The following is a 16,027-nucleotide window of genomic DNA, read 5'->3' on the forward strand; positions in this document are numbered from 1 at the left end:
CAACAGTGTAAAAGCCGTAAAATCTCCCATGCGCAGAATTAACTCTTAAAGCTAGCTTGCAAGAAGAAAGCAGAACACGGAGGAATCAGTGAAAGTTTTAAGGAATCAAAGAGGATTAAAGAAGCCGTTTTTTGTTCGATTTACTCGTTACGCGGCAGACAAATAATCGCATGAACTTATTATCAGCTGCCACAAAGACCTGTACAAAAATCACGGTATAAGATCTTAAGTCCGGTAGGGTGGTATACTGTTGGAACTGGTAGAACCCGCTTGGAATCATTGCGTAGCAGCTCGTGTAAACTGATACAGGATTCTTCAACGAGGCCATGTCGAGGGTAGCAACTATCGTCGTATTCGCCGCGCTCTATTTCGGCGCCATTTTCTGTGTCGGTGTCGATGATGAATTCGTGGTGGGTATATCCACTAATCGGCAATCAAAGAGAAGTGGATATTATGCCCTCAACTCCACCTTCGGTATTCAAAGTCTCGACAAGGTACACAGAATTCCGCAAGTCAGCCACGATAGGTGAGTGTATGTGTAAAGTGCATGGCACGCTGCAGTGTTGTCATAATAATAGTCCACTTTGTGGGTTGTTCTGTTTTGTTAGGTTTTCTTAAAAATGTGAAAGACCACTCGATGTTCAAGGTGACATATTAAAATGGAAGGAAAAACAAATCAATGAAATGGTAAACTTTGCAATGAAATTGGACATAAAACATGATAATTATACACTTTCGCATTTTTTGATTACACATTATAGGCCCTATACCTCCTACAGTGGCGGATCCAGAGGGGCACACCGGATTCGCGCCCCCTTTATTTTGTGTTAAAACAAAAGAAATAATAAAAAATGAAATGAAACCTGGAAGTAGCACCAGAAATGTTTTGGGTGCCCCCCCCCTCCCCTTTAAGGAATTCTTGGATCCACCCCTGTCCTACACACCTTATTTCATTATGCGTGTATTCTCAGACGTAAATATTGGAATCACTCTTACATATACATATATATATTTTTTTGGCATTTTTATGCCTGGAGTCTCATGCCTGTTACGTGTGAGAGCCCACCAAGACGGTGTGCGAGTGTACATTCAGGAGGTTTTGAAATATGTATGGCCGATTAAATAAATTATAATGATGATGATAATAACAATGTTGGTAAAGATAATAATAGTAGCAATAATAATGATAATGATATAGCAATAATAATGATGATGATAATAAAATGGCATTCTGATAGTCATCGGCAACGCTTACTGCTTGGTGTTGTATTAATGACACAGACTTAAAGGCATAATACCATTTGCAGATGAAATAAAAGAGCAGCATTTAGTGTTTCAAAACATGAAGTTCTAAAGTGGGAGTTAGGGATAGAAACAATCAATGTAAAAATTTGAACCATGCATAGTCGATGTTAAGGATTGTTAAATATACAAAATGTGAATAGTAGTTATAATAGAATGTTTCCAGACTAAACCGTCTACAGTTATGGTTTAATGAAAATAGAGTGATATCTCCTTATATTTTAGGCTTTATTGCAAAAAATGTATATGGCAGGATGCTTTGTGATATAACTGACCTACACATATGCAGCAAAAGTGATATCTTGAATATTTTTAAATCACTGTTCCCAAAGGTAAACAATACCTTTAATTCTTCTTTTTCTCCTTTCATGAAAATATAAAAGAACAGATTTGACCCCTACATCATTCGGATCATATCTGTAAGCCCTACATGCAGGCTTTGAATTATTTGACATTGATGCATTGTAAGGGGGAGGGCTTAGCGTGTGGTGAGATAACAGATCAAAATATGATTGTTTTAGGCATACCAACTATTGCCAACGGGGAAAAACGTTTGGCGACGTCATCATTTCGAGTTTGATTAGCATGATAAGGTTGCGACTTATGAGATTGTTTGTCTTGTTTCTGTGTGAAAGCACTGAACTTTCTTACGTTGCGTCCTACTTTCAAGAATCTGTTCGAGCTCGTTTTGTTTGACTGCTTTTATCAAAGTCGAGAAAAAAATGATCAAGAAGAAGTGTTTCAGTTCAAAACGACTGGTACATTCATATTAACTTCTATGCACATTTCGAAATTTAATTATGTCAGCCTGGGGGTGTTTCATGAAGCTGTTCGTAAAGTTACGAACAACTTACGAGCGACTGGTGATCAGTTTTGATGTGCTATACTAATTAGAATTTCCATAATTCAGCACAAGAACTGATCACCAGTCGCTCGAAGTTGTTCGTAACTTTACGAACAGCTTTATGAAACAGGGCCCTGGGTTGACAAATGGAAGTTGCAATTCAACATCAATAACACTATCAATAACATAAAAAGTTGTTCACATACGGGAAACAGAACCAAAAGTGTGACAACACTATATCACCAATTAGAAACCAAAGCAAAATCCCTGTAGCTGAACATCGGAACGACCTTGGTATATAATCTCTAAATTCCGTGGAGTGAAAGTCAATCTAATAGATTGTAGTCAGGGGCAAATCCCAAATTGGATTGAAAGTTTCAATCGAATAAGATTGAAATCTAACTCTATAAATAAGATTGAAAACTTCAATCCAACGTTTGGATTGGTCCCTATATTGACTATACAATCTATTTAAATCTAAGGAATTTAGAGTGTGGTCTTTGATTCTTCACATACGTTCTTTATTCAGTTAGCATGTCGCTGAAATTACCAAAAGAGCCAATACCAAGGTAGGCACTCTGAAAAGATCATCTTCAAGCTTGAATGAAAGAGAATGGCTCAAGCTCTGAAAGAATATCATCCGAACCGCCGTAGAATATTGCAACTGGGTTTGGTGAAGATGAGGACTTGTTAGAGAAAGTGCAGCAAAGAGCCACACGTCAACTTCCATATCTTCGCCAGCTGGAGACGCCAAACAGGAGATGTGGATTGGCCACCTATAGATGTACACAATCTTTTTTTTTTTCAATTGGTAGATAGCTCCAGAACCAGAAGCCACAGCATGAAAGTTAGAAAACCAAGATCCAGATATAATGTTGCGCCACAAGTCCTCTGAACGCAGTAATTTTGTAACAACTGGAACTCCTTGCCAGACACAGCGGTTGGACTCAGCATCAAGTGTAAACCAATTCGAAACTATCCTTGAGAAACACTGGTACAAGCATCCCCTAGATAAAGTACAGCCCATTGAGGCTTGGGATAGTGAAACCTGCGGAGGGGCAATTAACGCTTTATACATTTCTACATCCAAGTAAACTCCAAGTAAGTAGGTAATTAAGAAAAGTTTGGAAGAAAAAAAAAACGTAACCATATCCTTGAAGAAATCGCTTGTATTATTAATCGTCTTAATGCTCGTTATCTTCTTTATTCTTGTCCAGTCATTCAACCGGCACCCGGCGGCTGAACGAAACTGCATTTTTCGCAGTACATGTCGATACACACAACTCTATTCATGAGGTTGATCGTCGGTTTCTGTCGACTGGTTTAGGGACCAACCATCTAGCTTGTGGTGGACCCTTCCGGTTCAACTGGTCGTAAGTTTGAGCACCTGAATACTTCTGTACTCATTCTTTTTTTCTTCACTCGCATTTCTTTACCCCACCCAATTCTGAAGTATATAAAAACACCTAAGTAGACTACCTAATAAAAGTTGTTTACTTTTTCTTACGGCCTCCAAGATTTGATGTGGAGGATAGTATTCTATTGCATTTTTTTTTATTGCAAAATAGGCCTACGTATTACTTACATCTTTGTCACCGAAAGCATTATTGACGTCGTTTGATGCCACGCGAGTTAGAACTCTCGCCTTGGAAGTTGAACGTTATCCCAAGCTTATTGGTCACCTTGAGTTATAGTGCACGAAACATAAAGAGTTAATTGTGAATAAGGGCTTCTGAAGTGCTAGTCGGTCTTAGCTAGAACTGGAATATGTAGGCCTAGGCCCTACAAAGCGGGTGCTGTTCGTTATTCCGAAGGTTTTCTATTCCGAAGGTTCGTTATTCCGAAGGTTCGTTAATCCGAAACACACAGGTTCCCTTTATCTACAGGTTCTTTAACCAGAAAATGAAAAAGGGTTCGTTAATCCGAACATTTGTGGCGTTATTCCGAAGGTTCGTTATTCCGGAGATTCGTTCATCCGAAAATGAAATTCGTAATAACGAACCTTTGGAAAAGCGAATCTTCGGAATAACGAACCTTCGGAATAACGAGCTGTAACCTTTTTTTTTACTGCATTTTGTGACTACACCATATTTCTCATTCCCTTCGTCTACAGAACCTCGGTATTTCGGACACTAACCCGCGCTCTTTCTCCTGGTGTGTTGCGCGTTAGTGGAAAACATGCAGACGAGACGGTATTCAGAGCGAAGCACACGTGTGAAACCCTCAGGAATGGCAGTTCGCCAAAGGACATCACCAAGCAATTCACTGTCACAGGTGCGTAAACCACATACCTGTGAAAATGCAAAGTTGAATGCGATATTGTTCTCTGGACGTTGTCCCGACGTTGTCGGGGTAAGATCTGTCAACACAGGGTTTATATGTTGCTATAATTTCGTCGTTATTGCTTTATTGTTTTAATACTACTGTGCGATAGTTATATTAATAGATTAAGTTATAACATTGATAAACAACTGATCAGTGGCGGATTCAGAGGCGAGCGCACCGGGCTCGCGCCCCATTTATTATTATTCTTTTTTTAAACGAAAGAAATAAAATGAAAACAATGGGGGGGGGGGGGGGCGTGGCCTCCCTTTAATTTTGTAAAGCATCCCCCCCCCCCCCCCATTTAAGGAATTCTTGGATCCGCCCCTGCTGATATTAAAGTCAATGAAATAATGACTTTCTGATAAGTTATCATTGTAATGTAAATCATTGTTTTTATCGTCGCAAATGTTCACACTTCTGTCTGAAAGGGGAAAGATGGAAAGAACTCCATGAATTCGCCATAGCAACGGGGCAGGACGTGACGTATGGATTAAACCTTTGTCTCAGAAGTGGGGAGGCGTGGGATCCGACCAATAGCATGGAGCTGCTGCGGTACAACGCCAAACTTGGCTACAAAGTTATATGGCAACTAGGCAACGGTGCGTACAAGCTCCTCCTCCTCCCCTTTAGCTCTGCCTTATAATAGTATGTTAGTCAGTATCAAAGTTCTATTATAGTTTAAAGGTTGTGTTGCACTATGAACCACGGGTGGGAGAAGACGAAGGAGGGAGGGAGGAAAACGGGAAGGATGCCCTTGCTGGGATATATACAGTATGTCCTCCCCCCCCCCCCCAAAAAAAAAAATACAACCGGATTTCCGCATTGATAACTTTTAATATGATTGAACTGTCTGATTGCTCTTTCAGGGTCTAAAAGTATAACATCTTAGCTATATTTTGCAGAAAACCCCATGCAGTTTGGTTATGTGGTCACAGAGAAATGTGGATCATTGTAAAGCATGTCGTGGGTCTGTTTCTTCCAAGTTTAGCGCTTGGATGCTCTTGAAACTGCATAATGTGATGTGAACACAATGGACAGAACTTAGAGGGAAGAAATTTCTAGCATGCTCTGATCAATACAAAAATCCTCATTTCTCCTTGACCACTGAAGCAAATCGGATGGTTGTTTTTCTATAAGATGTTGGTAATAAGTTGTAATTTCATGCCATGAAATTGTATTTGGATTGAATCACTATTCTTAAAGTTATCGTTGGTGATCCCGTTGTATTATATTATTATTGTTTTTTTTTGGACATACGGTATGTCCCGAGTTGTGCCTTTACTCTGTGTTTCTTGATGGGAATACTCTTAGTGGTAGTATGTAGAAGAGAGAGAGAGAGAGAGAGAGAGAGGGAGAGAGTTGAGGTAGAAGGAGTTGGCATCTGCTCGGGATGAAGAGAAAACGTGGTGCAATAAAATAAGAGAATTCTTTCTTACTCTTTCTATCTCTCTTTCCTTATCCCTCTATTCCACGAGCATCATGTTGCACCACTTCTTTCATTTCAGTATCATCGGCTGCCGAAAAGTCAAGCTTTTAGCTTATTATTGGCAACCGTTCTCTATGGTAATTTGTAACGCATGCAGTGTTGTCACAGACGTATGTGTAAAAGTGTGTAGAACCATATAATTAATCTTACGTTTGATGATTTTGCTGAAAAAAATAAATTGTAAATAATGTGCCATAGAGATGATGATTAAATAAAATCAAATCAAAGTGCAAGAAACAGAAAAAGAGAGAGCGAAACAGAAGAAACATGAATAAATATGAAGACGAGGTTTGATTAAACCACGTGGAGTCCCGAAATGATATACAGAGAAGACTAGGCTTCATTTTGTATTTTGAAGATTCTAGAGGGGTGTAAGACTTGGTAATTGAATAAGCCAGTTCAGGGTTCCAGTTTGCGCATGAGCAGAAAAGGGTCATTTTGTACTGAGAGACAGGTTCGTTTTTTAATTCACTGAGACAAACATCGTGATGCAATGATTAGTCCTGTAATTCTTATTAATGATGCCCGCCTGTAAATCCCCCTGACAGTAAGCTTGATATTTGCAATGTTAACAGGAAAAAAAAAAGTGGATGCATTTAATACTGCACAATTAAATGGATGCTTCCCAAAGTGTTGACTGGCGTACCATTCTGTTCACTCTACGAAAGTCGATTCTTTATTTGAATGCGAGTTCCATAAATTGCTATGTTGGGCAAAATTGATACATTATATCGCTTTTAATCGAGTGAAGTGCCTACCCGACTGACAAAAAGGAAAGGTCATAATTTTTCATCCATGTGCACATGAGCTATCTCCGAACTGGCTTATTAAGCTCAGAGACAGAGAGAGAGAGAGAGAGAGAGAGAGAGAGAGGGGGGGGGGGGGGGGGAGAGATAACGTAAGAAACAAATGCAATTAAGGACATAGGAACACGATAAGATATTGTCGTCAGGCAGTTCAAATATGAAATAAGATTGAACTATAAAAGAGAAACTGGGTCCGAATCAGTAAGAAATGTGTGCTGTGTAGATAATGACAATTCGTTACAGATTAAATTCTAGTTGCATACAGTCTGTCACTCTGTTGAGATTCTTCTTTCTCTCGGCTGATATCTAAGGTTTGTTTGTTTGTTTTTTCAAATGATAGAATTTATTGATTTCTCGAAGCAATTAACATAATTGTACAGAGGATGGATGAAATACACAATTATTACTTCAACACCATATAAAGCCATTTCTTTGGTACAAACAATTTAAACACTTATCTGTGTTTTTTTCATGTTTTTTTTCAAATATTCAATAACTCCTTACTAGCAAAGATACTATAAAGAAGTCGTGCATGCAAGGGTACCCAATAATGCAAACAAATGGCTGTACCCAACCAAAAATGGTTTAGCAGGAACCTCCGAAAGCAGCTGATTATGACCAGCCCGCCTTCGTTGTGCAGAGAAGAGTATCATTCATTAACATCGTTATTTAATTCCATTTCGAAAATAGGACAAAATAACTCTTGGCAGTCCGAAAGCCCCGCCCAGGCCCACCCGACATAGCGACGACGAGAGCACAGTGAATAAGTTCCGCAGGACCATTGCAATATACAGCTGATGAAAGGAAATTCGTCAATACTAATAGTTCCCCTGGAAAGAAAATCTAAAAATTATCTAACCGCATGCACCCGCCGTCTCCACGCTCAGGCAGGCCTCCGGCGGACCTCCAGCAAGCCATTAGGTCGCCAAGGATGTACCCTGCCCGAAAGCATGCATACATTTTTACTTACACTATAAAAGCGAACTGCATACAGTTGAATAAATCCGCTTGTTTAAATACTTATCTAAGGTGATTGTCGACGTTATTTTTTTCTGGCACGTGACTCATTTCAACTGTAAAATTCCTTCGATTAACTTACTTTTCCCAATGATTTTGTTCTCTCTCTTTCTCTCTCTCTCTCTTTAATCATAAACTCTCTCTCTACCGTCCTGCAAACAATTTATGTTGGCAACCTAGAGCCCTCTCTGTTCAGCAAAAACTGCAACATAAAAGTGACGGCCGATCAAATCGCCCGAGATTTCCTGACTCTGAGGAAGTTACTTTCCGAGATCAACGATGCCGGTTTACTGGTTGGGCCCGACATCACTCACCTTCCGCTTAACCTTACGGTAGATGACGGCTTGGAAGCACCGTTTGTTTATTTGGAGCGGTGAGTTATCTTTATATATCATACATTCTATATACGTGAGGTCAGAATTGGGCATTGTTAGTCACGGATTTTAAAATATCCCTATAAAGAAATTCATATTCGGATTGACGAACCTTGGGGAAAATCGCCACAAAATCATGTTCGGATTAGCAAACCTTATTTCATTTTCGGATTCAAGCTCAAATTTATTTCGGTTGTTTTTTTTTCTCCCACTGTAACATAATTTATAAATGTTAATCTCACTTTCTTCAGTGACAGAAATAATGGATGTAAATTTGCACAGAGAAAACAACCGTTTCAGGGCAATTATCCTCGAGGCCAATTACCCAACGGCTAAGTACTGGTTAGTATTAAGGTTAGAGTAAAGATTAGGGTTAGGGTTAGGTTTTAGGATTAGAGTTTGGGTTAGGGTTAGGATTAGGCTCAGGATTAAGATTAGGGTTATGGTCGGGGGAAGGGTCCGGGGTAATTGCCCAGAGGTAACTGAAACAATAACTGAAACAATAACTGAAAACTTACAGTAGCGATTCATGGCTAAATGTGCTGAGGGATATCAAACAAAAGTGAAATAATTGTCAATATACACTGTGTGAAAAAAAACGGAGGGACACACTGAAGTGTGGGCCCCTCAAGGATAAAAAGATCGATACAAAATTGATTAAAAACGGCAACAAAGCAGCACAAAAAGTTTAGAAGCCCACTAAAACAGTTTAGAAGCCAACTAATAAACATGAGTCAAGACTGGGACAGCAACAAACCTAGACTCTTAGGGGGAAATAATTTGACGACACGACTGGAAACAAGACTAGGACCCTATGTAGCGTGACAAAGAGGTAACAATATAGACAGGAATATGCAACAGAGACAACGATCCTAGGAAGTTTGAAAAGGAAAAAATAATATGCAACAAACCCTGGAACTGCGAACTATAGGTTAAAGAAAGTTTAATTATAGCCTTAGCTTAGGCAAAAGTAGCGATAATAAAAACAGGCAATGCAGATTTTACAGATGCGTAACATAATAAGCCTATATAAACTCGATTCTGGGGGTCGTCATTATAGGATAAGATATTATAAAAGGAAAAACTTTAATCTCCTTTTCAATGAGGATTTAGAAGGACCAGATTTTATATCATGATTCAGGGAATTCCAGTAATTTGGTCCATTGTAAATGAGTGTGTTCTTTGTTAGAATCGTTGGAAGAAGATATAGTGGTCATAAGTGAAACTCATTAGAGGTCGCGTGGAGTAATAATTGACTTTTAGGAACATAGAATAAAAATAGGCTGGAGTAACTGTTATCATACCTGTACATAAACTGACCTTAGTTAGATAAAAATAATTCATTGATTTTTGATAGATAATCATTACAGGCAAAACAATGCAATTGTACTCGAACGTATTGGAAAATTGCATATGATACGGAGGGTTTCTTTTGCAGTATAATAGTATAGAATTTCAGTCTGTTCATAACACCTATATTGCGAGAAATAATTTTGTAGATAATAATTATTGTTGTCAATAAGTAGGCCTATTTTCCAAGAAAGTTTATTATATACAAAAATTCCTAGTCATTTAAAATATTACACACTTTCTAAATTACAAGCATCCAGAACTATTTCTGAATTCAAAGATTAACGGTATTGCTGAAAATCATATATTTTTCTTATCATTAAATGATATCGTATTAGGTCTGACCAAATTTGTCATTTTTTTCAATTCTATATTGCTAATTGAACAAGAACATCGATATCATAAATGGGCAAGAAAAACACTGGTATCATCTGTAAAATGTGTAAAGGAAAATACCTCAGATACGGAAGAAAAATCACTGATATATAATATTCAGAATAACAGCAGCTCTAAATGACTTCCCTTTGGAACGCCACACTTAATATCTCTTGTAACTGAGTTATCATCTTGAAACAAATTGTTTTCTCTCAGCTAAGTAACTGTGGAAAAGAACTTTCGGAATAACGAACGTCACCGATCTATAAAGTGGTCCACCCAAAACACACAACTGGACCCCATGTAAGAAAAGCTATAGTGTAGTTATTTTGGGCGACCCAGCTACTAGTATTCTGGGCAATCCAGCTATATTGTGAGGTAGGAAAACAAAAACAAAAAACAAAAAAAACAAAACTGGCAATGTTCAAATCCATGAAATTCTTTCGTCGATGTTTTCATGCAACTGATTGACAAATTACCCTAAACATCGACGTAAATGAGGATTAGAATCAACACTTGCTGTCTGGCAGAAGTTCGGTGGTCTACTAGAGTGGAGTTGACGCCTGTCCGGAGATCAGGAAGTCGTAGATTCGAATCCTGCTCGAGGATACGCTCATGATTTCTTTTATCATGACCAATACTAAAGCACTGATCAAATCAGTGCTTATTTACGTAGATGTGGGGCAATTTGCCAATCAATTGAATGAGACTGACAGTGTATTGTGTTTGCATTTGTATGTGCATGTCCATGTGATTTTTTTTTTCTATTTGAATCAAGCTTTCTTAGAAAAGCCGGCTCTGCCTTGAACGCCACAACACTGCACTACTACAATATACACAAAGACAGCACTACCACAATCGAAAATTTCACCGACCCGGACGTATTAGATCACATCGAGGAAGAGCTGCGTTGCTATACAGACGTAGTCAAGTATTCTATGGAGAGGCCAGTGGAACGGTGGATTGGCGAGGGATCCTCCGTAACCTCTGGCGGGTTGATCAACGCCTCGTCCCGCTTTGCTGCGGGGTTCCCGTAAGCCACAGATAATATTATAATATGTGAAATATCAATAGTGGATTATACAAATACAATATATATATATATATATATATAAGAAAATTGGTCTGCTCGGCATCTTGATGATAATAAGTAAACGAATCAGTAGAAAAAGAACGCCGTAAAAAATAATAATAAATCCTAGATCTTCAAGATCTAGGATTTATTATTATTTTTTACGGCGTTCTTTTTCTACTGATTCGTTTACTATATATATATATATATATATATATATATATACATATATATATATATATATATTATATATATATTATGTATATATACAGTATGTATAGTATATATATATGATACACATACACACATATATATGTATATATATATATTTGAATATACTGTATATATACAACCATAGTATATGTACATAAAACGATAATGCTGATGCTGATAGTGATAATAGTAGTAGTAATGATAACAATGATAATAGTCATAAGTTTTTATCATTTTTACTACTACTATTGTTATTGTTATCATCATAGTTGTATTATCATTATCACTTTTTATCACTGTGACGTTACAACTCTTCCGATAGAATGCTACTGATTGACAAACAGGTCGCGCTAAAGTGCAAACTTGAAGAGTTGCGTATATGATTATATACAAAATGCATTCATTCAAACATATTATATCATATGATATCATATGCATTCTTTCAAACATTATTATTATCATATGATATAAAATATATGCATTCGTATAAACATACATTCTTCAGTTTGAGCTGGTGTAGTAAGAAACTCCTTTTCATCAACCTGAAACAAATCTCATGAAAAGTTTTTATAACAATCCCATGTATGTTGTTTGAAATATATATATATATATATATATACCGGTATGCACTTTAACGGGAAAGGGACGACAGAATAGGAAGGAGAAAGCAGGAAATGGAACTTACATCTCATTTTATTCTAAACTAATAATTCTATATGTAATAATGATAATACTTTATATAGTTATATAATTACATAATTATATATATATATATATCTTGGATTTTTCCACGTGTTGGACTTCAGATGTTGTAAGTATAAGAGGAAAGAGTCTCAAATACGCCATGGATCCAACGAGAAGTTTTTTTTTATTACAAATCTTTTGTTATAATTAAAAAAAAACTTCTCGTGGATCCATGACGTATTTGAGATTCTTTCTTCTTCTTATATATATATATAGCATGACTCATAAAAGTACTCGGTTGATGAGATATGGATGCTTTAGCACATGTCGAGTGGTTTAAGAAATCAGCGTTGCGAGAAAATCGCCTTCAAAATTTTCCTTCCGATGCTACCATGATAAAGGGAAGCAAGACATTTTACACTGTTTGACAATAGAAGGTACGCTCCTAGCAACCTCCGCGATGTTCATTCAAGCTTAGCGCCAGCGGTATACGCCCCACCAATCAGTAACCAGGATACCACGCACTGACCAATGAGATTACTCCTTCGTTTCTAGGGGCGGAGTCTAGTTGCGGCGCTAAATCATAATCTTCGGACATTTTTCTGTTCCGTTGAAAGTCGGAAAATCATGGCCCAGAAAAATGCTATTTTCTTGCCTTTCCTTTGATCATTTTAGCTTCGAAATTTCGGTAGATGATAAAGGATACATTAGACTACACAATTATGTAAGAAACAGAAATCCGAACGTTTTGACGGATTTTGATGATCTGACATCAAACTCGATTTTCTCGCCTCACCCACGGTATTTTTACTGCATAAAGCATGGAAGACGGACTTGCGATGCTTAAAGAATTGCGCTTGACCCCTGGATCTGTTGTTGGTAAATCAGCAACTGTAAGAGATTCTAAAGACCTTGAAATTTAAAGGCATGGATGTTAATATCGTCTGGTTTTTTTTTTTCTGCAGGCTGCTAAATAATCTTGGAGCAGCAGCGAAAATGAACATCAAAATCTTCATCTACTGGAATCTTATTAGCGGAAATTATGAGCTTATTTCAAAAGATGGAACACCCAAAGCGGTATGTAAAAAAAAAATAATTTGTGAGATTTGCATTACTCCTCAGACAGTATATTTCATCATATTCTTTTAGTAGTAAACGATAAATATATTCAGTATATATGAAGAGTTTGTTTGCAAAAACCGATAAGTCCATATTGGCCAAATGGAGGCAAGAAAAATAAAGAGAATAATAAGAACATTTTTGCTTTTTTTGACCATAACTTCAAAAATATACCTTTAATTGTGGTGACCAATATGTCATTTAAAAGGTATTATTTTGTACTTTATGACACAGATCGTACTTCAAAATCTTTAAAAATGGACTTATCAGTTTTTGCAAACAAACCCTTCATATGTACCTGAATGACTTACATTTTCCCCGAGTTGCATTTACGTTCAAACTTACAGGCATTGCATGGATAACCACTGTATATAATCATGAATAAAGTTGACTCGAATAGAAATTGCTACTTAAATTCCTAAAAGCATTCTTGTCGTTAACGAAGTTACTCGTGAACATTATATACAAAATTTGATTAATTACCTTGAAGTAATTCATCAATCACCAGCTGCAAGTTACAGGCCTATTCATGACTTTATACCTTTAATTTAACTTAATTAGATCTCTTCATTACAAGTTGTTATTAGCTGCGTACTTAATTTTTTCTTTTTTACTATGCATTATTTTTTTTTTTTCTCTCACGAGTAGATAACAAACCTATGCGGGAGACGTTGAAAGTGTCCACTAAGATTTGGCATCGTGTTTGTTCAAATTACGCTATTTGTCCGGCACCTAAAGTGTTTACATTGATTTCAAATGAAATATGAATACAAATCCCCAACACTGATAAGAAGAAAACAAAACAAAAGAAAACAAAACGAAAGCAACAAAAGCAACAACAATACCTAACAACGTATGAACTATCTATTTTTTTATTGTAGCAGATTTTCTGTAACTTTATGCTCTTTCTTACACATTCTTTTTTTTTTCCTCGATGTAGCTGTACTGGGTTTGTCTTCTGCATAAACGCCTAGTTGGTCAAAGGGTCTTAACAACGGAAGTCAAAATGAGTCTGATGTTTCCCTGGTCGCCATCGCAGCCTAAAAATCAGCACAGATACGTGCGCGTTTATGCGCACTGCACATCAGACAGGTGGGCGTGTATTTTGACTGTGTGCTCTGTCCAAACATGACCGGACCGTTTTGCTATACATGTATTTAAAAGAGGAATGGAACACAATAATAATTTATGCACTTGGATTGAGTGACTGCAGCAATAACAGAATACATGGGAGAATTTGAGGAAAATCAGACGATCTGTTCAAAAGTGATGATTTTTTACAGTTTCGCTGCCACCATCCCATGTCGTCTGAAGATGACAACGAGACTTAGAATATCCGCAAAATTGTATGTTGAACTTCTTACAGCTTCGGTAATGATAAAGGGGTACATTATAACTTTAGTTTCTTTCTTGTGCAATTCAACACTTAATTGATTAGCAGAGGGTTCATAAAAATATCGGAACTTGGTGCATTTAGAAAGTTCTAGAATATTCTAATTCTACGTAATGTCCAGAAAGAGTGACACGAAGAGCAATCGAGTGACAATTAGACGAGGTGATGACGTCACAGCCTCACACATGCCCCCGAATGACACACACGGGAAGAGTCACCAAAGTTGCTTTTATTTCTAATGCATGAAGTCACTAAGAAAACTTATATCCGACTCATCAGCTTTTTCTTATTGCAATAAGCTACAGTGTAGCCAAGATAAGTTTCAAAGAACCATATTGATATAAAAGTCGACCATAAACACGACTTTTTATAATATTTTGTCCGGTAGGCAATCAGAAAGTTGAAAATTGAGACGTCATCACCGCAGCTGATGTGCATATAGTCGTTTCAAACAATGACACTGTCGGACAAAAACATGAACGTTTCTAATTTCCCATTATCTTTTGATGGCCCAAGCGGGCACTTAAGATTCAAGATGGGTCTTTTTGCCTCCGTTTTTTTTAAGAGGCCATAACTACACTGACCATCGACAGAGAAAAAGAGGTAGTGTGGAGTCCTGCTATCACCATTCGCATCATCGTCATCTCGTTGTTATTGCATGTATTATTATTATAATCATCATCATCATTGCCATGAGCCATGGATCATTCACCGTTGTTTCACGGCTTTTTCCTCTTATGTTGGCAATTTTTTAAAGATCCTCCTACCAAGCAGGGGCTGTCACGTTGATAGTTCTCAACCTCCTGAAAGACACCACTGCAGTGATGCGGTTATCCGGTCTCCAAAGCAAAATAAGCATAGACGAATACCTTCTTACTCCGTTCGGAGGGAACCTGGATTCCGAGTAAGAATATGTAATAAGTGAATATGAATATGTATCACCAAGTTTATATAAATATATATATATATATATATATATATATATATACACTTGGTGATTCTATATTGCCTGATGTTGCACCTCATGTAGGTTGCGTGAAACTCAGAGTTGCAATAAATACGGATGAACCTGCAGTCAACTGCGTGAACTTATTTCATTCCTTTTGTCTATAATATATATAATGTATATATGTATACATTCATATATATCAGTAATAATAATAATAATATGATAATAATAATAATTAGAGGCAGAGGGAGAGAGAGAGAGAGAGAGAGAGAGGAAGATAGGGATAGAATTTATTTGCCCGAATATATACAATATACACATTCATTTATTGATCTTAAATGGAGTACTATAGTATACCCTATCGCTGATAGGCATTCACTCACTGTTTATAGCCTTCATTAAAGCCTTTATCTAATAAATTTTCTTTATTTTTGTGGTCATAATAGTTTCATGCACTTCATCAAACACAACTCTTAAGGGGTCACCGCCCCTCCCTCTCTTTCTTTTATTACGACCTCTTTATCAACTCTTTTACAGCTCTATCGAACTCAACGGTAAGGTGCTCTCTATGATCGATGATTATGTACTGCCCAATACTCCACCACGCCCTCTTCCGCCGGGATCTCCGATCTCCTTGCCGCCGAGAACGTACGGTTTTTACGTCATCAAAGACGCCAGGGCTGTAGCGTGCATAAAAAGTAGAGGAGGCTCGGAATGA

At 37.3% G+C, this 16,027-nt stretch overlaps 1 protein-coding gene across 1 annotated transcript; it reads left to right on the top strand.

Moving 5' to 3' along the window:
- Positions 1 to 326: 326 nt before the first annotated feature.
- On the top strand, positions 327 to 16,027 carry LOC139721838 (heparanase-like). The gene is made up of 7 exons (XM_071633156.1): positions 327 to 526; positions 4,260 to 4,420; positions 4,900 to 5,070; positions 7,961 to 8,153; positions 10,658 to 10,912; positions 15,118 to 15,264; positions 15,847 to 16,027. Exons 1-7 carry the CDS (start codon positions 327 to 329, stop codon positions 16,025 to 16,027), a joined length of 1,308 nt encoding a protein of 435 aa, XP_071489257.1.

Source organism: Diadema antillarum, unplaced genomic scaffold, assembly GCF_040938485.1.
Source record: "Diadema antillarum isolate AM-2024a unplaced genomic scaffold, OU_Dant_1.0 scf00000151, whole genome shotgun sequence".
Classification (NCBI taxonomy): Eukaryota; Metazoa; Echinodermata; class Echinoidea; order Diadematoida; family Diadematidae; genus Diadema; species Diadema antillarum.